The sequence below is a fragment of the Argiope bruennichi genome, chromosome X2 (genome assembly GCF_947563725.1).
Source record: "Argiope bruennichi chromosome X2, qqArgBrue1.1, whole genome shotgun sequence".
NCBI lineage: Eukaryota > Metazoa > Arthropoda > Arachnida > Araneae > Araneidae > Argiope > Argiope bruennichi.
This window is the reverse complement of record NC_079163.1, coordinates 64,626,627-64,653,266: the sequence shown is the minus strand read 5'-3', so window position 1 is coordinate 64,653,266 and position 26,640 is coordinate 64,626,627. Positions and strand designations below refer to the sequence as shown.

Genomic DNA, 26,640 nt, shown 5'->3' with positions numbered 1-26,640 from the left:
TCAATGTATAAAAAATACAAAAATAATGTAAAATTTATAAGTAAAAATTTTAGTTTCCTGTTGCAATTTAACATACATTTGATGAGCAGTTGTGTTTTTATCCGAATGAAATAAATCAAAGTGAGAACAAGATATAAACAAATATTGTTTTGGAAAATAGATAAAAACACAAAATAAAAATATGCTTTTTGTTTCTTTGTTGCCTTTACTCTATTTGCAAACAGAGATAATTGCACACCACTCAACCAATTTCTCATATTTTGTAAAGCATACTTTGGGCCTAATAAAAGCGTTGAATAGTCAATAATGAAGTACAAGCCTGCAAATGCACCATGCACAAATTTTGATTGGATGTCATATTAATATACAAATAAAGTCTTTTTTAAATTCAAAATCATCTTTTTATTTGCATCATAGATTCTATTTTCTGAAAGGCATTGCTTTGATTATTATATTTGCTTTTTTACAATGATAATATAAATTAAATTCACTTTAAAACTTCTAAAAATTTTATAAGTGAATTTCAAATGTGAAATTTTATAGAATTTGTTATCAAAAATTAAAGTGTTATTAAAAAGCTTAACTTGTTTAAGATGAAACTAAGATTTTATTAAATAAAACAGTGTAGATGAATCACTCATACATTTATATGCTAGTATTCTGAAATTCTGTATAATTGTGCCCTCTCGATGAAACGAAGCATTTTAATAATTTCAGAATTTATCAACAAATTTTAATCAATTTTTGATACTTTTTGAATTGTGTCATTCCATATGTAATTTGTCAAAAATCTATTTTATGATTCCATAATATTTATAATAATAAATTATAAAATATATTAAAAGATAAAAACTGAAAAATGATAATAATGAAATTTGAAAAATTATGCATTTATTATGTCTATTTTTTATTAAAATTTTTGTGTACTTAGCAAAATTCATTAAAGCGTGTATAATTCAATATGATAATCACACTCAGTATTATAAGAAGGAAACTTCCATGAAAAATTAAAGTATATCATGAATGTGTAATTTATTTTGTGCATTTCGATCAACGTCTCACTATTTTAAGATTTTATTTCGATGTCTGCTTTTATAATGTTAAAAAATTGAGCTTCGTCATTAAGAAGGTCTTAATGCATGTGCCATGATAATCAAATGTATTTTTATTGAATATGAAATGGAAATTTGTATTGAATATGAAGCATATTGAAATGAATTAGATGCTTGAAAACACTTACGACATATTTACCTTTCATGCTTTTCGAAATTATTAAGCGATGATACTTGAGAAAATGTTTTCGATTAAAAACATCTTTAAGTTTTATTAATATCCACATGAAATTGGAATTTTCATTTCTAAGCTCACAAAACTTGAAATGCAATTGTGGCAGGGAAGGTTTTCCTTTGAATTGAAGAGAGGAATTTTCTTTTCAATCTATAAAAGAGGAAAATTAGTTCTTCTAAATACCTATAGAAATCCAATTAAAAAATAACAAAACAATCGAATAGCATCTCAAAATAACACAATAAACCAAATAAGGAATAATAATAATAATATTTGCCTTGGCAAAAGAAATCTCATCCTTAAGAAACGGAACACTTGTAAGAGAAAAAAAGTCGGCATATCATTTTTTTAATGTTGAAAATTCTTGAAACAAATTGTTTTTTAGATCGCAGCTCAAAGAATCTAAAGGCAAAGTCTTGTTGCAATCGAATGAATGGTACCTCAGTGCATAAAATACGACCAAACAAAAATTCATTTTTATATATTAGATATTTTAAGAAGATTTTTTATTCATGAAAAATTTAATGAAACAATAAAATCACTTTGTATGTACCCGATCAAAAAGTAACGGAGACAGGGATAATTGGTACATGGGATAGATTGTTATATTTGAATTTTAAATTAACCGCAGCCCGAAACTCTTTTCTTTCGCTGGGTGATAAGTCACATTCGTGGTCTTTCTCGCTGAGTACTAACTACTGTAATCAGTAGTAAAGAAAGTGCTTTGTTGTAATATTAGTAATTGGGATTTTTTTTTGAAATTTTTATTTGTTTCTGCGTCGGATTTCTTAAAGATATTTTTGTAAGCTCCGTACCATAAAAAGTGTAGATTTTAGGTAAGTGGTATCATATTTAAAAGATCTGTACAGTACCATCATACCACTGATACGCATCGAGATTTAAATTGGCGTCATAAGGAGCTACTTGTTACAAATCTTTTTGGACTATTTATTACACTCTAATAAACTACACATAATAAGTTTTATTTTTATAGTTTTCTTTTTAAAATTAATATGAGAAACTTTATAAGAAAGCTCATTGGTGTATAACCGTGATAAACATCTATATCTGTGCTGTACACTTTATGCTCTCTTTTTTTTATGTATTGTATTTTGTTTTTGCAGCTTCATGTTCAATTTAAAAAAGGATTTGTTTCTGTATGCCTTTTATACCCTGTGGCTGATTTCCAAAGGAATACGCCACTGGCAATTGTTTAATGTCGCTAGGATAATTAGAACCACTTGCAAATCGATGTTCAAAAATTGTTATCAGCCTTGTAGCCAAATAAATATGAAAAAAAAAAAAACATGAATTATAAAATATAAGAATAATACCAACACTTGGTCAAGTATAATAAGTCATGTACCAGTCTGTTTCATTTCTCTCACTTAATACAGTGTTTAATATATATTAGCATACAGTTAAATAATTTTGAGTACAAATATGGATGCTACTCGATCAAGAATCAAAATAAATAAAGGGAAACGTAGGCATTTTTATTTAGTTACTGATATAAAAAATTAATCCGAAATAAATATTAAACATGTGCATTTTTATTTAGTTACAGAAATAAAAAATTAATCAGAAATAAATATTAAACATACGCATTTTTATTTAGTTGTAGAAATAAAAAAAAATTATTCTAAAATAAATATTAAACATGTGCATTTTTATTTAGCTACAAAAAAAAATCTAAACTAAATATTAAACATGTGCACTTTTATTTAGTTACAGAAATATAAAAAAATTAATCTAAAAAAAATATTAAACCTGTTCAATTTTATTTAGTTACGGAAATTAAAAAAAAATCTAAAATAAATATTAAATATATCAATTTGTAAATAATGTGTTGAAATATGAAACGAAATTCATCAAAAGGAGGGACCTCATCGCCAAATACCTAAATTTGGTTCTGTACCCACCATTAAAGTTTGTAAATGGCGTTTTATATATATATATATATATATATATATATATATATATATATATATATATATATAAGTATTACCATGTGTAAATGCCTGAATTAATAATAAAAATCAATAATATAAGCACAAAATATTAATTCATGTTGCCAAAAAATTAATTAATTATCTTGGCTAATGATAAAAGACAATGAACGTAAATCTGTGCTAATATTTGGACGCTTAAGTCTCCTCGATGTTATTGCACTAGTTTAATGTTTTCAATATTTACTGAATTGATTCCATATGAATGGCGCTACATGGCAACGAATTGAAAAACAAAAGAGTTCCGAGATATCTTAGTACTTACGATAATGAATTTTAAGAATGTTCTTTTTTGTACACTACTAAAAGTGAGTTTTTAAAAATAGTTCGATTGAATTGGTTTTATTTTCTCATTTACATATTATTCATTTTCAAAAGTATCGGTACTAAATGTCTCCCTCCCTAGTTTCAAATACATCCGAAAGATTTGAATAGGGATTTATTGGTTGTTTGAATGAATAAATTAAGCTTTTCTACATAACAGAAATTAGTTTAAAAAAATGTAGGAAATATTAATTTGTGATGAAAACAGAATCCGCACAATTATATTTCATGCAGGAAATTATGATGTTTCTGATACTAGTGTTTAGTTGTTAAACAAAATATAATTATTTTACGTAATAATTTTTAATAAAAAAACATAATTATTTTACATAATAATTTTTAATAAAAAAACATAATTATTTTACATAATAATTTTTAATAAAAAAAACATAATTATTTTACTATTTTTCTCCTTTTCAGTTTAATTCTCCTTTAAATATGTATAATTCGAATTATTACATCAAAAGAAGACAACACGAGTGAAAACCGCATTTATCTTTCACGAAGAAAAAACAAAAACCCACAACCAAACAAAGCGCTACTTAAAGATTGAGTAATTTCGATTGAGCTAACTGGCGGCGCGCAGAAATCTTCCGCTAAGTTTTCCGTGTTCACTTTCGCTTTCCACCTGAGAGTCCAATGCCACAGATAATGGACCCGACATTCGTCTATTGGACCGCCCCTCGTAGATAAAAATCTAAAGTGTAGGTTCTGAAACTCAATTCGATTTGCTGCGGAAGGGCAAGTGAGCAGAAATCGATGGATAACAATCCCAGGATGAGGACTGAAAGTTGGCGTCTTTCGTAATAATCGTTGGCGATTAAGGGCTGTGATTTTGCGGATGGCAACCCTGATCGGGCGCTCTGAGTCGTTTAGGTGATCTTGTGGCGAGTAGTTCGGATTGCAACTGAAGTGATAAGACGCGTGGACGATCTTGCCTCCACTTGCGCCTCCGCTCTCTTTGTTTATTTTGGAAAATCTTTTCTGTCGGAGCTTTCCTTTCAAGTATCGGATAAGATAGACGGGGCCAAAGAAATGTTTCAAATACCATTAGAAAGCGCACGCTTTTCTCTTAAATAGCGAGTTTATAAAAAGTTAGAAAACTTTTGAAAACATTTTGTGTTGAGAGTTATCATCAATTAGATTTCGGAATAACTAAACATATTAGTTCTTTTCTTCTTCCGGACTCACATAGAGTATATTTGAAGGGTAGTTATGAGAAACATTTCATATTTTGACAAATTTATTGAGCCGTTTGTTTGAAAACCAAACATTCTCTATTTACAATAAGAATTTAGGAGTTATACTGTTACTTTTTCATGAGATGAGTGACTGAATGAGAAGAAAATTTTGCATCAAATCTCTGATATTTGTTATATTCCAATAATTCTGATGTCTGAAACTCTTGGTTGACATGCTCACTAAAGAGACCTCATAATGGAGGCTTTGTGTTTATAATTCGCAACAGAACTTCGGAGTGACAACCAAAAGACTGTTTATACGAATGGTGTGGGGGTAATATATCAGATCATGCATCGCGAAACAGATCACTTGAATAATTTTCCAAAGATGACAACATGGCATCCTCATGTGTATGCTAACCCACCCAAACAACCAACCCCTCATTTCATCATAGACATTCTGGGCATCAGAGATCATCATTCCTCTCTTCAACCCAATATTCCGAGGGATGCTACAATGCTTCTATCCAATCCCTCTCCAATGACAACTTCTTCAAATGGTACTAGTGGACACTTTTACCAAAGGGATCATGCCAATCAGTACTTTCAGAACAGCTGTAGCAGCAGTAATAGCAGTAGCTGTAGCAGCAACAGTCCATCGATGGTCTCAGCCAATGAAGAAGTTCAGGAATCTAAAAAGACGGTAATTGAGCAACCTCTGAACTTATCATGTTCTGAAAAAGTCAGGAGCGAGACTCCTTCACCCGGTAAGCTGAACTCCTTTAAAGTCTTGCCAAGACCTGAAAGGTCGAATGCTCTTCGAAGTCCATCGCCTACGAATTTGCCACCGGTTATTCACGCTGCCTTTTCGCCGGTGGGTCCGGTCAGACTTTCCGGCCAGGCTAACGGAATGATTACCGGTGAAAAGGCAACTACTCTCTTGCGAACTTCAAGCACCGGAGCAGCTGGAAAAGGTAAGTACCATTTCTTATTTGTCTTCTAATACGTAATCACAACCAGAGAATGACATAAATTTTATTCTTTAATGATACATAAGGAAATAATATTTTCATTATTTTTCATTGATAATGACAACATTTTATAGGGAAGAAATTTATTTATTTATTTTTTACTACTTTTTACACTGGTGTTTTATAGTAAAGATTTAAATTCACATTCCGTTACGAACTCTTGATTTGATTTGTTATTGAGTGTTAGAGAGCAATAGATTCAAAAATGCTATATATAAAAATTATTTATGATTGAAAAATTTCTCATTTGTAGTAATTCAAATAAACAAAATTATATTCTTCAATACTCGCAATTTTGTGGAATATACGAAATTCAGTACATGTTGAACTAAACCAATTAATAAAGTTTTACTTCTCGCTTTGCTTCGATTAATTTAGTTTCTAAATAAAAAAAATAACATAATTTGGTAGGGTTATTTAAATTCATCTTAGAGCAAAAGTATAAGTAGGAAGTAATCTAACGCTGTACGTCTTATTGTTGAAAATTCTTTCATCACACGATAAATGTGATAATAATATAAAAATATTTTAGCACAGTAATGAATCAGTTTCGACTGTGCTTTGTAGTTCATTCGTAAAAAAGTAATGGATATTTCTTTTACTTCTGAGTTTTGAACTGGAAAAAAATAACATTCTTTATTGTATTTTGTCATTTAAAAATTTTTAATGGCTGTTATCTTTGCCTAAGAAAATTGCTATTTTATCAATAATTTCTAATATAAAAATTTATTTTTATATTAAGACCTTAAATATACTCCCCCCCTCCCGTTTTTACCCATTTTGAAGATTTGCAAGTAAAATACATTCGTCTTATTACTTTGACACAAGTGTTAAAATGTTTTGATAGTGCGTCAAATGTTGCGGTTGTAAACTCTATTTAGTTTTCTTGTTGCGGTCGCTAATTCGATTCACGGCGTTGGCCATGCGTGATAATAAACAATGAGTCAGATTTACAAGAATTACTGTGTTAAGAAATAGAGTAATGGATTCCGAGATTCAAGGAACAAAAGTTTACATCAATTTTACATAGCAAACAAATGTCTAAATTGATATTATTTATTTCTGATGTTATGGATATTATTTATTTCTCTAATCTGAAGATTATTCCACCACGGTGAACTTAAAAAAAATTGGTATAGATGACTAAAAATTATATTTGATGATAATAATAATAAAAACTACTGAGCAAAATAGTTATTTATCTGTTTATTGTTCATGCAAAATATATATACGACTAAGTCTTATTAATTGAACCTGCACCATATGCTTGGTACATCTTTAAGATTATTTTTTCTTAATTGAACCTCCTGATATCTAATAAAATCAATTTAAAATTATTGAAACTGATAGACTCAATATTGAAGATTCTTTATAGTAGCAAAAATTTAGCAAATAATATCGCATCTCGTGAATATTCTCCTCTAAATTTAACTCGATGATTTAATTTTTCCGTTTAATTTAAATATTTTAAAAAACAAAAAAAGCTAAGAAAGAGTTTTAAGAAATGTCCTTATATGATAAAGTAATTGTACCAAAAAATAATATGTTTGTTTCTTTAAAAAATTATAAAATCAGTAAAGGAAAATGATGTCAACAGTGAAAGAACACTTTTTTATGTTGTAGAATGTTTGTTTGACAAATATATTCAAACGATTTCTTTTGTGGATATATTTTACGATTTATTAGCTTCTGAAATTTTTATTTGAGATGGGTGTTTGAGCGTTGATTTTAAAAGAATACTTTAAAAAGAAATTGCTTAAAATGTGTGTATGATATTGAGAAATTAATTATATATTTCATTCAGAGTTTAATTAGATATTTCATTTTTATTTCTATAATTTAAAATTGAACGGCGACTCAGGTGGAAATTATTTAAAAATGTATTTCGTTAACACTTAACGCTTATTAATTTTACTTGGTCGCTTATTATTACTATAAACCTTTGGGGTACCTTTTAAGTACGTGTGGTTTTGGGAAAATTGGATTACTTACAAAACTATAATTTGACAAGCATTTGAAATCATCTAAGAGGCTAGAAGTATAAGTTTCTCTGAACTCATCAATATTAGAGAAATCAATTTTTTCACTTTTCGTCTCATAACTTGTTGCATCGAACGGAAACGTCGTTTAACAGTTTCTCAACACGGAGATTCTCCTCTGTTCTGATGATCAGAAATGCATTTTTACTTTAATGCAACCTTCCAAACGAATTCTTTCTCTATTATATATTGAATTAGTCAAACTCTCTTTTTTTCTGACGTTTCGATCTCTAATTTCACAGAAATATTTGGCTTATAGTAAATGTAAAAATTAATAGGAACGTTTTTGGAGTTTACAGTAGTCTGTTTCAATTTATTATATCTTTTAAAAAAATCGTCATCTCACGAGAGATAAAAACTGAAGAAAAAGCATGTGCTTTCCATGTGTGTTATAAAAAAAATGTAGAATATGAATGATAGTGGGATTTCTCTTCCAAAAATATGCTTATGATTCAACTTGAAAAGAGTAGAACATTAAAGAAACGTAATCATTTGAATCAATCTCTTCATTACAGACAATCTTTCGATCCTATTAAAGTATCGTAAGCTCATTTAACAGGTATTGAGGATTTTATCTGCGAAATTCAATATACTCCTTTCTTCAAACAATTTTATAGTATCTGTGAAAGGAATCATAAAATGTTAACGCCAAATTAATTCCATCTAAGTAATAATTTCCTTTTAAAACTAAAATTCTATTTCGGGGAATAAAACACTTAAGTCATTTTAGTTTGAAATCATCAGTATCGTGTGGTATTATTTAAAAATTATCCGATTTTACAAATTTCTTGGAAATATAATGACCAAGAAAGATATTATTAAAGTTCTCTACATATTGATATTATTTATATTCAGAAGACAGACTTAATCCAATTTCACTCTGTTAAAATGCAATAATTTTCTTACCAAGAGTGTGGCATTCATAAAATTATCGCTGTACATTTTTTGAAAGTGCAAGAAAAAATACTTTGAGGTTAATTAATCTGCACATGAAACATATTGTTCAAATGTTCAAGTCTCAAATACACAATATGAGTAATAAATTACCGTCAGCTGTAGTCATTAAAATTAAAATTTTGCAAAAAGGGCAATAAGAACATTTATATGATGTTTGTTTTGAAGTTTTGCGAAGTGAGTGAGCTTGTTCTTCCACCATCGCACTTCGAGTAAAAGCAAGTTCGTACATATTATACTTCAGACTGGTTATTTCAATGCATCTTCTATTTCAACCTTTAGTTTAGAATGCTTTTGCTATGTTAATAAATTCTTAAAGAGTAGCAACCAACTGATTTTTTGTTCAAGCGCAATTTTTCTCAAGTTAAATCAAGTAACTGGTCTGATTTTCTTACTAGTAAAAGAAATGCACTTCGATGTATCTCGGATATTGTATTTAATATGTTAAATCTTTGATTTGCTAATTTTCTAATGCCGCCCTAATTAAAGTTTGCTACTTTTGATTTAAAAATTGGTATAATGCATTTTAATGAAATCTGTAAATATTTCATTCAGTTTGATAGAAATAAAACTGCTTGAAATTGATTGATCATCTGAGGCTAATTTATTATCTCAAAACAATTTAGTCTCTTCACATCAAATCTTTAGTGATTTTTTTTTGTTTGGTTTCTTTTGAAAGTGAGCTATGGACATTGAATGGGGCATTGGATTTTCTTTTACATTTCAGAATATGACTTAATTTGCTAGTTCTTATATAAACTTGAAAAATTATAAATACTTATTATAAGAAAATACTACAGATCGACTAGTCTTTTTACTTTATTTTAACACTGGTTAAAGCACACGACTGAATACTTTGAGAGAAAAATTTGAATTTCAAAATAACATTAAAAACATTGCAAAATGCAGTGTATCAAATTAAATTTTAAAAATTTAACAAGAACAAAGAAAGGAATTATTTGAAAATGCAACTAGCATCGTTAGAAAGGTAATTTTTGGAGTTTCAATATAATTCAAAAATTATTTTTTTGAGACTATAAATCTTGAAAATATGAACATCAATTCCCAAAGGCAAGTCGTAGCAATTATTTATCTGGCGTTGGTTAACAAGTTTACTCTCATGTCTCACGTCTGATATTCGGACCATCTTTCAAATTACATGACCTCTTCTTTGCTAACACTTAACTAAAATATAGAAGTGGTTATTTAATGAAATAGCAGGTGTGAACTACGTGTGAGTCAAGCGACAATCAACGTGTTAAGTTTATTTTCATGCTCGTTAAAACTTTCTGTTTGACGTCTGCTTCTATTATCTTTATCTTTATTTTTTATTTTATTTTTTTAGATTTCGTCTTTCCTTCAATTGAATGGAGCTTCGGTGAACTTACTTTTGAGCATTTCTAATAATATTTTGCAGCTCCATATTTATTAGCTAAGCTAAGAGTCCAATTATGTGTGCTGTAAAAACGCTCAATGCAACAGTCCGAAGTGTTCGTATGACAATCATTTACATTTGACTGTTGCCATTCAACAGTAAGCAATAAGAATGATTCCTTTGCCATTCACGTTAATGTTTTATGTATATATAGATTTTTTTTTAATGTTTCCAATTTAGAATATTTTTTACTTTTAAATTCAAGTTTCATCGCATTTGTTCGCTTATCAATGAAACAAACAAAATAAAATAAAGAAAGCAAAAGGACTTGCGGAAAAACTTCGATTACCGATGTGATTGGATTATATCACAAGATTCTTTCATTTACCAGTTTATAGCATGACTTTACAAAGGCATCTGCTAAACTGAGTAAACCTTGTTGCGTTTTCAATTTTCATTAAGCAATTTATATTAAATCATTATATATATTGCGTGCGTTGGAAATTAACATTTGTCCTTTTTTTTCTAATAAAATAAATCAGTTTTTGTATCATTTTTCTCTATAAGAAAATCAATTATTGTATTGCTTTTTTGGACAAACAAATCAGCCTGTTTGCATTCCGCCCAGTAAAATAAATATTTTGTTTGCAATTCTCCCATAATTGTAGCTTAATATAGTAAAATATTTTAACTTTACTGGTTTTAAGCTTAAATATCTTAACCTCATTTAATAGAAATTACGGAGAAAAAAGTTTACTTTTCAAAATATTTGTTACTTTAAATATATTTCATATTGTGGCGTAAATTTATACAATATTTTGTGGAAGAAATTATTATTGAACTTTTGACTAGTAAATTGTACTTTCTTTACCTTTTGAGCATGAATTTTTCTTCGACAGAGACCGCAAACTGTTTTAGAAAAAGTTCAAGAATGAATTGATAAATGAAACAATATTTATAGCATCATATCTGTTAATTTTGAAGCATTATCCCACAAACAAGATATCTTTTAATTTTAATTTATTAATTAGAACAAAGACAATATAGAAATCATGCTTGTAGGTGAACAAAACGCATATCAGTATTTAATAATTCATTGATATATTTTATTCTTCGCGTTGTTGTCGATTTTTTAAAAGTTATCTTCATTTAAAGATTGCCATGACTTATATACTTTGGCTTTGGATGTAGGAATATATTCAAACAGCTTCAAGAGTTTTTGAGAAGCACAAATGCCAAGATGCGAATGACTCTTGTAAAATTTTCAAAATATATCGGCTATTAATTTATACGAACTTTTGGAAAATTCGTCCTATCAGTAATCTAACTGGATGGGAAAGTACGTCATATGTATTTCAAAATGTCTTCTTAACTTTAAAAATATCTCAATTTCTTTCCTTTAAGAAATTTTTGCGTTTTGAAAATACATTAACAGAATTCATGAATATTTATTTTAATAAAAATTCGTCAAATATTTTAATAATTAAATCCAAATAATTGTACTTTATCAGTTATACTGAATTCTTTTTACATGCCAATGTAATTTGAAGTAGAAATTAAATTTTATTTAGCTACATTTGACATAATATCCATTTAAATTAATTTTATTGGTGAATTTTTATACCAAAATTCTGTATACATATTCTAGCTTAAGTTTTCTATTGAAAGGTGTGAAGAATCTATTTAGTGGTGTATTATAATGGCTAAATACAAACTTGTTTACTTTAACTGACTTGTTTTCATCTTCATTATAATCATTATCTTTGTTTTAGACAATATTCAGTTTTCTGATCAATAATAAAAAAATACGGAAATAAAGCTGTAAATTTAGAAATTTTAGAAACCTTTCTGATGTCTTTTCAAACGAAATAAGTTGGATGTCAGGAACTGATTTGAATGATACAGTTTAGCAAGCCCTTTTATCTTCTAATGGGTGATAATATCCCTTGTTTCTGTGGATCAAAATCATTTCATGTATAATATTTTTTAATTTAGAAATAAATTTTGTATATAATATAATAATATACAAAATCCTTGCCAAGACATATATATTGAAATGGTGGAGTAATTAGTAACAGTCGAAAGAACTATTCAGCAGAAGTGAAATTGATACCTTTGAAATAGTAAAATACCACAATACAAGCCACAATAACTTTTATTCATATTAAGGTACATACTGAACTTACCTAGAGATTACCAAATTATCTTCTGCGTTCATTGAAAATTCTTAAAGTATGTAGTAAAAAATTCTGTACAATTTTCATCCAGTATAATTTGAGCCTAATACTTAATTTCTTGAGTTAACGCGTCGTTTCTCTTTAATTCTAGAATTTTTAAATGAATATCACTCTACTCTTCTCACAAAAGTTTTCATTAAAAAAATATTTCCAGTCGAATTTTGTTATCTCAACAATATTTCGAGTTTCTCATCTTTGTTTAAGGCATTATCCCCGTGTGCTTACTCCACTTAGCCTATTAAGGCACTGCTTACTTATTTAAATCTGTTTCGAATCTGTTTCGGGTGTCATCCAAACTAACTCTTTCAATTCCTCTTTCAAACTGACTCTTTCAATACTCTTTCAATTCAATAAAATATAATGTAGATACATAAGATTGATGGGATTTTTTTATCGTTCCTCTTTGAAGTCAAAAAAGTTGATTGAAATCAGATTTCATGGTTTTGAACCACGGTTGAACAATATTTGAGTTTTTACCACATATTTAAATTCTTTTGAATATGTGGTTTTTTTTGAATAAATGAATTCTTTTTTCTTTTTCATTTTGTATTCCCTTCGGAATACAAAATAAAAAATCCTTTCGGCAAGCCGGAAGGCGTATGCCCAGAGAAATTGTGAATTTTTTTTACCTTCGTTATTTCCCCTTCTAATTATATTTCATAAGATTTGAAGCCATGAGAATGAAAGAGAGAGGTTGTGAATGCAACAAGTGAGATCTTTTTAAGAGCAACAAAACAGATAGTTGAAATGTGGGATTAAAATACTTTTCAGCCTTTAATTTTCTAATCAATAGCAGTTATCAAAAAACTTTAAATATAAAAATGATTGTTATGATGAGGCAGTCATTCGTCCAATTGAAATTATTTTTTTTTATCTTCATTTATAAGGGAGTTACAGAAAATTCAACCCTCCAAAATTTCTAACCCTTTTACATTTGGTATGAATGGTCCATCATCAGAAACCTTCCGTTAAATAGACTACAGTATATATAATAAAGTAAGTTTCTTCTATGATTTCAAAATAGATGACAATTAGTGCTAGAATCCAAATATCAGTACATTATCATCAAGCATATTAAAAGAAATAGATAAAAAATTATTCAGGAATTTTTGAAAGGTTTTTAGATGTTTCCAAATCATCACGTGTGATCGTCGGATGGCGGTAATCGTAGAAACAGGCAGCTAGAAATACTGTCACTGTTTCCTATAAAGTCAGAACGAGAGTTTTCCGTGCTCAGAAAACGAAACGAATTCTTAGGTCAACGGTTGCAATGAGGCTGTGATATTGGGGGTGGATGTAGGTAAAATATATCTAAGATGATTTAAATCAAATCATTTATCAAATAACAGTTATTAAATTTTGATAGGCGCACATGAAATAATTTGTATATGTCCAGGGTATCCCAAAAAATTGGAACCCCCCCCCAACTATTGAAATTAGATATACACTACCAGTTGCAAAGTCTTATACGATTTTTATATGGCCTTCATAGCGAAAAAATGTTAACGAATAAAAATTTTTTCAGACACTTACGAAGTTTCATGCTTCTGTCTGTAAAATTTGATGGACAATAAAAGGCAAATTTATTGATGCCTGCATTTTTCCACGCCTACGACCGGTGTTTGCACGAGATATTCATTTACTTTTCGTGATAATATATATATTAGGAAAGAATTATTGAAAGGATAAAATCAGAAAATAAGAATGCATTTATTAATTTTCTTGTAATATAAAGACAAGCTTTTTTAATACAGAGGGTGTATTGCCAAAGCCTATTTACCTCTTAGTTCAGATACGTTGTCATTCTTAAATAGCTATATATATCGGTTACCATTCAACATACTGTTGGAACCAACAAAAGAGTTTCTTAAATTGCTATTCCGCATATTTAGAGAAAATTACCATTGATGATAAACTTCTTATACGAAGAATGGATATTTACCATTTCAGAAGTAACAATTTTGATAATTTTGAAGATAACTGTTTCTATCTCGATGAAAGTAACATTCGTCTGCCCAAATTTCATTTCTCAGAAAAGAAGGATTCTGTTTTATCTAGGGTAGAACCCGCCTGTAAAATTCTGGACTTCGATCTTGTAGTTTTCATTAATTGTTGTATCAGTCCACGAATACTATATGTATGCCGGATATTACGTTGAGATAACTTTTTACACAATTGAAATGTTAATTTCTGGACAGACTGTTATCACTCTAGCATGAGAGTAACTTGAAATATAAGGCAAAATGTCGATTTCTGCATCATTTTATAACGCCTAATTATCCATGTTTCTTTCCGGGAAAGTAAGACTATGTAGTTTATAATCATTAAATTGTTCTGAAAAACATTTGTCGGGAATTTAGGAAAATGATATTTGTTCTCTTCTACAAGGAGGCTGTCGTTGCGATTCCACGCAGCATAAATCGCCAGCATATACAAAAATTCCTTGTTACTGAATATGTTATTCTTTTAGAAAACAGAAAAGTGCGAATATAGAAATTTATTTTCTTGTTCGGTATTCCAGTAGATATCTTAAATGTTCAGTTTTTAAAGTTTCTCTTACCTTCTTTATAAAGTTGATGTTGTAACTGTCAATCAATCAAAATAAATAACATTATGTATGATTAGCAAATTTCTTTCAAGTCATGATAATCGGACGATTTACTAGACAAATATTTATATGCGTCAGTTCTTTTTATTGAATTAATCTGTATTTATGAAATAAATGTTTTTATCTAAATACGTGATTAGTCCCTGTAAATTATTAAAATAAAAAATAATCATATCTCCGCAAATGTTGTGAATAGAAATGTGAAATTTCTCGTTTGCATGGATGAATGCAAGATAAAAAAATTTCTGACTTTTTTTAACACTTTTACACTTTGAAGAGGGGTGGGGGGCATATTTTGCAACTTTTAACTCCATAGAAGCCAAAGTTTTTCATACAATGGCTCATCTAATCTAATAAAACTATGCAGTTGGAAGTATATGTCTAAGTATAATACAATATTTAGGGAAATGAAAACTTGTTTCACTTTTCTGGACACTTTATATATATGTAAGGTTTTTAAATTTTTGCTTTCCAATTCTCCTTCGTATATGGAGCTGATTGTTTTATTTCCTCATGTAAGAGCGGAAAATAATGTGCCTGTCAAAAAGAATCCGATCTAGAGATTTTTGTGAATATCTACATTTTGTACCTCTTCGAGTCCAAAAAATACATTTTCGGAGTTAAGTTTATTTGTCGATCGATTGTTTATGAACGTAACTAGCTAAATAGATGAAATATGGCTTGTGGTTTTTTTCACAAATGTGCAAAGTTTTATCGAAATTAAGACAAAATCATGTCTGTCCATCTGATTTCATGAGAACACGGTAACTTAAAAACGCAAGTAACTAAAGAGATGAAATTTCTTAACCTGCTTTGTAGATTTGTTTTATAATTTGTTCACTGTTCAGATGTATACGAACGCAGCAAACTAGAATAGCAGTATTCTTCTCTTCAAATTTTGGTCAAAGAGATGAGATTTTCTCTCTGCGATAGATACTGTGGGAAAGAATATTCCAACTAAATTATCAAGGCTTTCTAATCGTGAAGAAATAAATGTATGTTAAAAACAATCTCTCTCTTGTTTTAAATAATTTATAACAATTAAATGAATAATCTCGATATGCTTACTTTAAAGACTTTTCAAATGACTTCTCTCAGTAATACGAGCGATTTTCACTCGCGTCTCTGGTTGTGAAATGCGTATTGGGAAGAAATAAGCTTTTGTTTTCCTGTCGTTTAGGCCTCGGATCCATATGAAGTGAGTTGTTTTTAGTTAAATTCTTACTGAGAGAATGGAATGTTTTTAGATAGACCACGCAGGTATTGAATTTTTCTAAAATAGAATAAAAAACGCATAGAAAGTAGAAGTTAATAACACATTCTGGAATTCACTTTTCAAAATAGATGAGAAAGAGGCCTCATAAATAATTCTATTTTACTTCAACAGTTATCACTTTAACATCTAATAATCATTCAGAAGAATTGCTTTCCATACGTTTCAGAATTGGATGGGCCAGAAAAGAAAACGATTTTCTGAAGACGATAATTCAAAAATGCAGAAAGTTAAACAGATGAGTCAGAAAAAACCATCTTCGGAACATGAAAATTCAAAAATGCAGAAAGTTAAACAGATGAGTGGTTTCAAAATTGAAAATTTTTGCTTGGGCAAAATACATGTATGGTAAATCTCTCTATTTACCCATGTAAAAATGAACGCAATAACTCGAAAACTGATGAAATTTGACATATGGTTTTATCATCAGAACCACTGATATATAGCAGATTCTGGCCCACATTCGTCTGTCGATATGTAGATTTGTGCTCATGTGAATGCGATGTTTCAACTACCAAGAAAAATGTTCTCTCCTTGTTATCAAAATCGTAAAATTGCTTCAAATATAAGGCAAAATCGGCGAAAAGGATTATGTCCAAAATATGGAGATTGTTCAAAATGTACTAGCAAAGAAAATTAGAAAAATTATCTTGACTAAAACGATTTCGTAAAAATTTGTAAAAGGGAATGTATTACTAATTTTCCATGAAATAATCATTAATTAATATTCGCTTTATAGTTTTGAACTTTCTGGTCGAAACAGTGCATCTCAAACAATAGCGGAGTCGGGAATTAATAATACTAGTTTAGTTGCTCATGAAAATCAAAGATTTTCGAAGGATTTTCCAATTCACCTTTTTTTTTGCCTTAAAGAAATCCGCTAATATTTATATTTTCCTATAATTTCATTCTGTAAACTGACGTCGATAATTCTTCGCCTTACTACAAATTCCTTTAGGACAATGCTTACACTTTTTATTTTGCATTGAAATAACATTATCAAAGTACTTCATACACACATGAACTGATTTTAGATTGTTTGTGGAAGATATCTGCATTTAATGTCATTTAAAATGGAACACATTCATACAAATGTACTGAAACATTATTAAAAGGAAAACAAAAGAATCGTAAAATGAAAAGAAATCATTTCACAGAGCAATATTTATAACATTATAATACTAATAAATATATATAAATATATTATTTTTTAAAAAATTTGTTCAGTGGACCTATTTACTAAAGTGTATTTCATTATTGAAATATTACTATTGCCTGTATTCTGAAAATTAATATTTCATGTGGCATTTTGCATTTGTTTCTCTTTCAAAGTAATTGGTGAAGTAACAACCTAGAAAGGACTTGATCTTCTAACTCACCATTCTCATCAGCATGCATTTTAAAGATTGAATACTTAGAATGAGTGAAATGGTCGGATTTCATCGAGAAACTTCTCAAGATAATGGCTTATGCCAATTTCAGTGTGCATTTAAAAGTATACGGAAATGTTTTAAACATGGACATAAAATTATCTGTTGGTATATTCTGATTTAATTATCCGTTGTCTTGGAGACGATACTTAGATTGGTCCCACGTGTACTGCTCGAAAAACAGTCAGTTTCGAGGGAAAAAAACAATTTCCGCTCATAAGCTTTGTTGAACTTTATTATTTTTCCTCCATCAACTTGTTTTCCAAGTATAAGGTTTCCTCCCCTTCTTTTGTTATTCTATTGTTATTTGTATAAACATTGGCTAATATTTTCAGTCCTTTTCCAATTAAGGCAATCGCAGAATGTTTGGAACTCAGATAAACACGCATTCGTTGTTGTTCTAAAAGTTGAGCACTTTACAATCTATTTATTTATTTGTCATACTGTTCAAAGGACAGCTTTAGATTTAAAAAAAAAAAACCAGAAAGGAAATTGCTAAAAGGATTCAAAATTCACCGAAAGCTAATATGGGTTCAATGTAAAACCTTTACCAAGAATAATTAGAAAATTGTAGAATGTATTTATCAAAATTAATTAGGAAACTGAAATTAGAGAAGAAAATACAATATTTCGTCCGCTAATTCATCGCATATTATTGCAAATACCTTTTACAGGCATAATTATACATCTGTTTTAAGTATTTAAAATAAGAAGAAAGGAAATATTACTTTAAAATATTGTCTCATTAAAAGTCGGAAAAGAATCAATTCATTACATTAATTAAAACAAACTCCTTCTTTTCTTTACACATTTTCTCCGTCTTTTAATGCTGATTGCAATGTTTTAATGAGGCCACTTCAATAAATAGCAATTATTATTTAAAGCAAAGGGATCGTCGCTAATCTTAATAAATCAACTTATTTTCCTCCCGATACGAAATTTGATGGAATTACTTCAGGATTACTCCTTCTCCCGTGGAAAAGGATTAGTGGTAGTGCTTTTATAGTCGCATGCTCTGCGGTCTCAAACAATTGGCGGAGAAACAACGCCGTGATGTTTGATGAATCGAGGACAATGTAGGGTAATTAGAATATAAATTTTCACAAAGTCGGAAAAACACTCTGCCAGACCAAAGTAATAGCTTATTTCAACTGAGATGTCATCTTTTTCTTTTCAGAAAGACGCTATTTAAGTTGTGATTGCAAAAAGCATTTTTCGACTTGATTCATTTTCTTTCGCGCTTTGAACAGCGCTCAATTATGCACACTCTTTTAAACTTCACCGGACCGGGAAAATAACTTTCCGTCTGTTAGAAATGGATAAATAATTTCACCCCTTTGGATGTTAGGGTTGCGCTTTCAAGTAGGCGAAAATTGATGAGATAAGTTGAGAATTAGAATCAATTTTGATTTCGAGAGGTTCATTTCCTGACGTTTAGTGTGCTTCATAAGTACAAGTGACATTTAATTATCTTAGGTATGGCGAAGTTACATTGAATGACATTTAATTATTATGTGACTGTTTTGATGAAGAGCTTCGAATATACGAAAATTGCTTAAATGCGTCTTAATTTAAGGACATTATATATATAAAAATGAGTTTTAGGTTATTCTTTCAGAAATTGTTTGAGACTCCAACGAATTAGGAATGCGCATTTAAATGCGTCGGCGAATCTATTTCATTGTTTTCAGTAATCGTATAGATACTTTTCATGCAAATTATAAAATAATCTTAAATTTCCATCGATTACTTTTTCCTAATCTTATTTCGGACCTAATTGCTTTTCAGATAATTTTTGCTAAAATCTTATTAGTGTTTTGTGTGTCAAGAACATTACAGTAAGGTATGGCATATATAGTATATTACAGCAAAGTCTGTTAAGCTATGGATCCCATGTCCAAGTAGGTTTCACGCCGCCTCTGTCAGATTTTTAAATATTAGTCAGTAAAAAAATTTTTAAAAGTCTATTTGATGTAAAAGATTCATTAAAATATTTTAAATAAATATATTTAATATTTTAATATTAATTTATGCTTCTTAGGTGTATATGGTTTATAATTTATTTTCCTACTTATGTCTATATATATTATGCACATTATACTGGTGACGAATAAAACTTTTCAATCGAAAAGGGGTTATAGGAAAGGTCAATATAAAAAAAAATGAAACAAGAAAATCGGTAAATAGACAAATCTAAAGGGCATATTTCTTAATTATGCTAGTAAAACTGAAACAAATTTTACTCGCTTTCCTTATATATTAATAAAGGATTTGTAAAAATTTCCAAAAAATTTTCCCCCTGATAGATCAAGACTTATTTAACCTGTGGCGATTCAAAAAAAAAAAAAAATATCGTATCCCATGAAGTATTTATAGGCAGAAATAAAACACTTTTTAAGCAATAATTGATGGTGCATGCAAAATATAATAATATAGTCATATATAGACGGTTTTTCTGATTGTTTTTTGATTGCTAAATTGAGGAGTTAAGAAAAATCAAGAATGATATTTCTGATTCATGAATTAGATGAAGATTAGATGATGTTTTAGATGGAGGATAAAAAAATTTATTATATCAGATAATATCATTTTTGAACACCCTTCAAATCCTAACTTGATTATTTTTGCCGAATCTTCGTTGGTGGGTGAAGACTCTATGATGAACTGAGAATGTTGAACATAAATAACCGTAGGAGCAGCTATAAACAATTTCATTTCAGTGAAAAAGAATACATTATGCCTTGAACTATTCTTTAAAAACGCCTTTCAATTGAAACATGACTTTCAGAAAGTAGTGTTCTTTCATCGGAAAGATTATTGTTTCTAAAAGCATATGTCATCATATGATTTCTTTGCGCCATTGACATTGCTTTATCCTCATTCTGAAACGATGATAAAAACAAGCATCATTATTTTCATATCACAATGAAATGTCGAGAAATGAGAACCGTCTTTTATATAGTTTTTATATTTTGGCAGCCATAAACTGATTTGAAGAATTTTATGAAGATTACCTATTGCCGTGGCTCGACTTCGGGAAAATTTCTGTTTAGTTTATCTGATCACATTTCGTAGAGTTCCTCCTGTGTGTGAAAGTGCGTACACGTGCGTACATATGTATAATAACGACGAGGAGCATGTTTAAGGGAAGATAAGTGCCTAGACGAAATTCACAGAGGGCCATCTACTTCAAAAGTGGTGGAAGTGACTGTTCTAGGATTGAAATTTCTGTTTCACCTTAACTCCCTTACGATTAAAGAGCTTTCGCAAACATTAGTCGGAGGAGGAGAGGCAGAGGCAGCGTTGGTTTAAAGAAATATATTGAAGAAAACGAGGTCATAATGAAAAACTATAAGATATTTATAAGTGATGTATAGTTTCTTAATGAATTAAAGATGAATTGCTCTTCAGATTTTATTTAGAATGGATTTAAGCCATGATCATTCGAGATAAAAGGGATATTTGGATTTTGGGATATCGGATTCTCAACCGAAAACTTCGACCACGTTTTAATTTGTGCATGTTACATCTCCTTGAAAAGCTCTTATCAGGCGCATTTTCAACCACTGTCTTTCATTCTCATAATTCACACTTATATAAAATTAAAACAGATGATATATTAAATTATTTAGAGATCTGATTGCATTTATAACAATGATATGTGAAAGAGAAAAATAAAAAAATAAAAACATTCGACTACAGTAACAAAAAATAAAATCTTGTTTCTCATTTTCTATGTTCATTAAAACACATTGTGCTAATCTCAAAACTGCCGCTTTTATCATTTCCTGCAGAATACAAAGAAATGATAAATCTTGCTCATGACGATATTGCCAATTTATAGTGCATTCTATTAATCACATTTCTAAGCTTGGGAAATTCTTTTACAACCCAGACTTAAGCTTCAAATAGAATTTGTTTTCAATTGGAAATAAGTTCAAATATAGTGAAGAACATTGCAAATTTTAGCTTATTTAATTTGTCATAGCAAACTTCCCCCACAAAACTAGGGACCCCAAGTATGTGGATGAAAAGTTGCCAGTTTAGAAGTATGATTCTCGTTTTCCTAGTGGACATAGTAATGTCATGGTATCGAGTTGCCTCCATTTTAATGGCGAGACGTTCCTCTTACGAGAGGTATTCTTCCAGGCCTGATAAAGGCCCGCCTCCTGTCACAAGCAACATTCTTTTAATTTATCACATGTGCTTTGGTGGAGTGGGGGTTACTCTTAGCATGAATTCGCATAACAAAATGCTTCATCAATTTCTTATGCGAATCACACGATCTTCTGTACAATTTGATATCACTCGCAATTCCGCCCCCCCCCCAAATGGTGATGGTTCTTCATAATATAACTACTTCATTTCCAGATGAATCAATCACGATTGCTTCTTAAACCGCTATGATACAATGCAACTTTTGAAATAAAACGTAGAAATTTTTTAAATAATATAGAAAAATAAACATTAACAGTAAACATTAAAAAATCTTTAAAAACACATTTTTATTGGTGTACTAAAAGGTATAATTTTTTTGTTATCAAAAATCTGAAAGTAATAAATAAATAAAAAGTAAATGTGAGTTTTTGCAAATTTCTTTTTATTCTCGAATTATATATCTAGTAATAATAAAGACGAATGTGTGTGTGTGTATTGGTGTTCTACAGGACAGACTATCTGATATGAAGTTACCAAATTTAGCATATATATACTTTGAAAGGTTCGAGTTTTTTGAAATTTAATTTAATTAAAAATTAAGCGAAATTTTGACGCTTTTTTATGATAGATTTCGAAAAAAATTACAGTAGAAAAATTATTTTTACTACATCTTAACATTTAAAACATTATTTTCAATGACACCTAATTTTTTTTTTGCCATATAATTTTTCTTTTTATTTTCTAATTACTTTTTTAAATAATTTAAATCTATTTTGCTATAATATATTTCATTGTTGAAGTGAAAATCAAATCAGTCACATTGTTGCTACTAATTATTCTGGCATCTGTTCAATTGTTGTTATCGAGATACGAAGATTCGGCTTATTTTTCCATTTGAGCACATTTCAGTATGAGGTTATGCATTTAATAAATTTTTCGTTGTATTGTATGTTTTGTTGCATTTAAAATTAAAATTAAATTTATAATTAAGAAATGATAGAAAGTGCACTGTTAAAAAATAACAAAAGGATTTTAAAAGAGCCACCATTTTAAAGTGCCTTCATTATAAAATAGTGTTACTTTTTTCTGTGTTACAACTGGATGTATAAAAATGTTGTCAGAAAATTGGGAAAATGAAAAGTACTATGAACAGAACGGTGTATGTCTTTTTAAATAATACAAGTTATATATCTAGCAAAATTTAAAGTTTAAAAAAATTACTGAGGAAGCAACTGAAATTCCGTCAAACCAACTGGTAGCCAAAAGCAGGTAGTGAAAAATGAAAGAATTTCAAAAACTCATAGAAGGCTTCGTTTCGTCAGGGAACAAATCGCAAATGGCTTGAAAATAGGCTAGTGGTAGTTTCAATTACAAAACGAAAAAAGCAAATAAAATTACCAATAAATTCGCATTTTTGTCATATACTTACAAGTAAGCTTGATTGATATCTCTATGCGTGAACTAGGCAAATAGTCTTCATAAAAATGAGTTACATGTATACCATATATAATATGCAGTTTGTTTTTTTTAGCTTACTGTAAATTCATTCAATTAAAGATTTGTTTCAATCAAACTTTCATCATTAAATAAATTAGTGCCTCAGTTTAAAGTTCTTTTATTTTACTAGACATAAGTACATTTCGTAAATTTCTTATAATGCTTTATTTTCAAACATCTAAGGGAAATTTATAAATATTACGATGCCAGATTTCTGTCAATTATTAAAATTGTTATGTCGTCTTCTTACTTGCACGTAGGCTGTCTTCTAGGAAATTCAATTTTTTATCACTGAAAAGTTCTCACATTCAAAGATTAGTTTGGTTTAGTTTAATTATATTAACGCCCCCATTTTAAAACAACTCGTTCGTAAATTTGAGCCAGATGATGGGAATGTAGATTTAAAAAAATATATATATCTTTAATTTGTTATCATAAATTTTATGGAGTTTTACGATAAAGATATCATCTATCTGTATGTTTTTGTTTTTTAATATTAAAATATTGGAGAATTTTAATTTAAAATATTGGAGAATTTCATTATTAATGTGAATTAATAATCAAATTAATAATTTGAAACCTAATAATTTGAAATATCTTGTACATCATTTAATCAAACTAAAATCTATTATCGAATTCCATGTTTACAAGCATGAAACAATTCAAGTAAAATGAAAAAACAAAATTTTGATTTTATACGAAAGGGAAAATTAATTAATCAAATACCTGTTTTGCAGCAATGATTCTCTTTTTTCCTTTATTCCTACGCGTCCACAGTTGCTTATTACGATCAAATTAGATTCAAAAGGATCGAATGAATGAAAGCAATGATTTTTAAATTATCTTATTGAAAGAAGTAATAATATCTCCCTTAAAATTTTACTTCTGATTCTGTAATTCAGAAAGTTGTTTTCTGATTCCTTCAGTAAAAATTTTATTAATTTATTTTGGTTAAACCCATTCAATATGGGAAAAAAATTTGAACTGTAAAAATTTTGATTTCTATGAAATAAATGGGTTTTTTTTTTTGTGTTCATTTTTCATTTTGTATTTTTTGTTGGATAAAAAAGAAGTAGCAGAGACCGCGGCTAGTTGTAAAACTTTTGGAAAAATGTTTATATTTTTAAATGTATTTGCGATTCCTTGATTATAATTACTTTTTATAGCATATCTATTCATTCACAATACTCATCATAAAAACATTTGATAATTTTGTTGATTTTAGCTCTCTCTAAAATCAACAACACTCTTTTTATAAAAATGTCGGCTGTTACAACTTCTTCCGAATATAGGTACAAGTTGTAACAATGAAAATCGTAAAGTTTGAAATTATTTTCTCTTTACCATTTTTATTAATGATTTCAAACATTACCATTTTTATTAATGATTTCAAACATTACCATTTTTATTAATGATTTCAAACATTACCATTTTTATTAATGATTCACAATAAATCCTTTCAAGTAATTTACTGTAAAATAAAGATAAAATTAATTAGCCAATCAAACAAAAGAAAACACCAGAATTGTAGTAAGTGCAAACAAATGATAGACTGCTTCTTATCGCACACAATTTGTACCCACATTTTGCATATTAAATATTAAACAAATGCTCCTTCTGCAGAGCTCCAAGTCACGTTGACCTATTCGTAATGTCTTAGCTTCAGATCGTATTGTTTGTTGTTCGATACCCGATTTCACCGAAGAACAACAATGTAAATGGCGCTTGGCGTACGCTAAGTTAGTCGGGCAAAACATCCACCCTTTAATGTGGTGCGAAAGGGGGAGAGGAAGTTCTTTTTCAGAATCTGTATGTTAATTCTAAATCCTTTTTCCCCCCTTCAGTGTTTTTTCTTTCCCTCTTTTTTTATTTTTTAAACCTTTCCCTTATCCTTTCTTATAAATTATGTCGTCAAATTCACTCACCATTGCTACCTTATCAGGTGGGTGAGTTATATCTTTTTTTATTATTTGAGTGATTTTTTATTATCTTTATTCTTATTATTAAGCGGGCCTCTGTTAAACACCTTCAGAAGTGAATTCTTATTGAAAGATACGATCTTTGAGAGTGCGTATTAATATTTAAATCAGAAAATCAACTGCATGAATCAAGCATAAATCAAAATAAAACTCGCAAGTTGTAATATATAACATCTTGTTCCGAGATTTTATTATAAATTGCCTCATTGCATAGTTTCTGTCAATTTTGTTTATTTAGAAAAAAAAATATTTCAAATAGTAAAAAAATTAAAGTAGCTTTTTAAAACTTAATACAGAAACAAAATAAATGAGTCAAAGTATTTTTAAAAAGAACGTATTTTAAATCGAAATTTATGAAATCATTTTTTCTCCATTTGCAGATTAAAACAGAGCCCGTGTCTACAACTTTTCTCTACCCGTTTCGGCAGAGTACTGACTATTCTGGCGTAATATGATACATTATAAGCTTTTTAGCGAAAATTCTGATTAAAAATTTTTAAAACATTGCGTAACCCGCGTGTTCTAGATTAATTCTGTTGCAATTAGCTCTGGCTCCCCTACAAATGTTTTCCTTTTAGGCATTTGTGAATAACTTTCAGTAAGTCAAAACTCTTCGTAAATGTTATATAAGAAGTCAAAACATTTTTTTCTTAGCAATACATATTACTTTTTTCTTTTACTACCTTTTGATCAACAATTTTTTAATTAAAGAAAGATAAGACAATTATTTAAAAGCTAATTGCTGTTAAAAACAAACAATAATCAAGCAAAAAAAAAAAAAAAGAGGATTCATTCAAAATGAAAAGAAAGGCATTAATTTTAATAGATGATGAAAATAATTGATGTTCTGATAATTGTAGAAAATCTATGTCTTCATATAGCATTTCTTCTAGTTTAAATAATCAATTTGTTGCCATAAATACAGAGAATAATTATTGATAAGACATAATAACGAACATCGAGGGAAAGTAATTGGAATTAAATGATGAGGACAACAAATGTGGAATCAATTTGAATAGGATACAGCTTTAAGACAAAGAATGAAGTAAAAGTTGGACATAGGTTAATTTGCCGCACAATCGTGAAAGAAGAGGTAATAATGCGTGATTTTGCAAATAGTAATAATAACGCCATTATATGTTATGTCTGTGTTAGTGCCAGGTGATTTAAAAGTCCGTTAATTTACGGAATAATGTAGGTAGAAAGGTAAAAATTGACACGCATGCTTAAAACATCATGGGGTTTTATTAAAATCAAA

The 26,640-nt window shown here is 28.9% G+C and overlaps 1 protein-coding gene across 2 annotated transcripts in view; it reads left to right on the top strand.

Annotated features, from left to right (window-relative positions):
• Positions 1-4,277: 4,277 nt before the first annotated feature.
• LOC129960942 (homeobox protein Hox-B5a-like) overlaps positions 4,278-26,640 on the top strand; it is a 162,897-nt gene continuing 140,534 nt past the window's right edge. The window contains exon 1 of one of the 2 annotated variants that reach the window (XM_056074698.1): positions 4,278-5,568. In XM_056074698.1, coding sequence (XP_055930673.1) covers positions 5,151-5,568 — 418 coding nt within the window. In that variant the 5' untranslated portion in view covers positions 4,278-5,150. Of the gene's footprint in view, positions 5,776-26,640 lie in introns of both variants that reach the window. The other variant, XM_056074697.1, reaches the window with a different exon arrangement.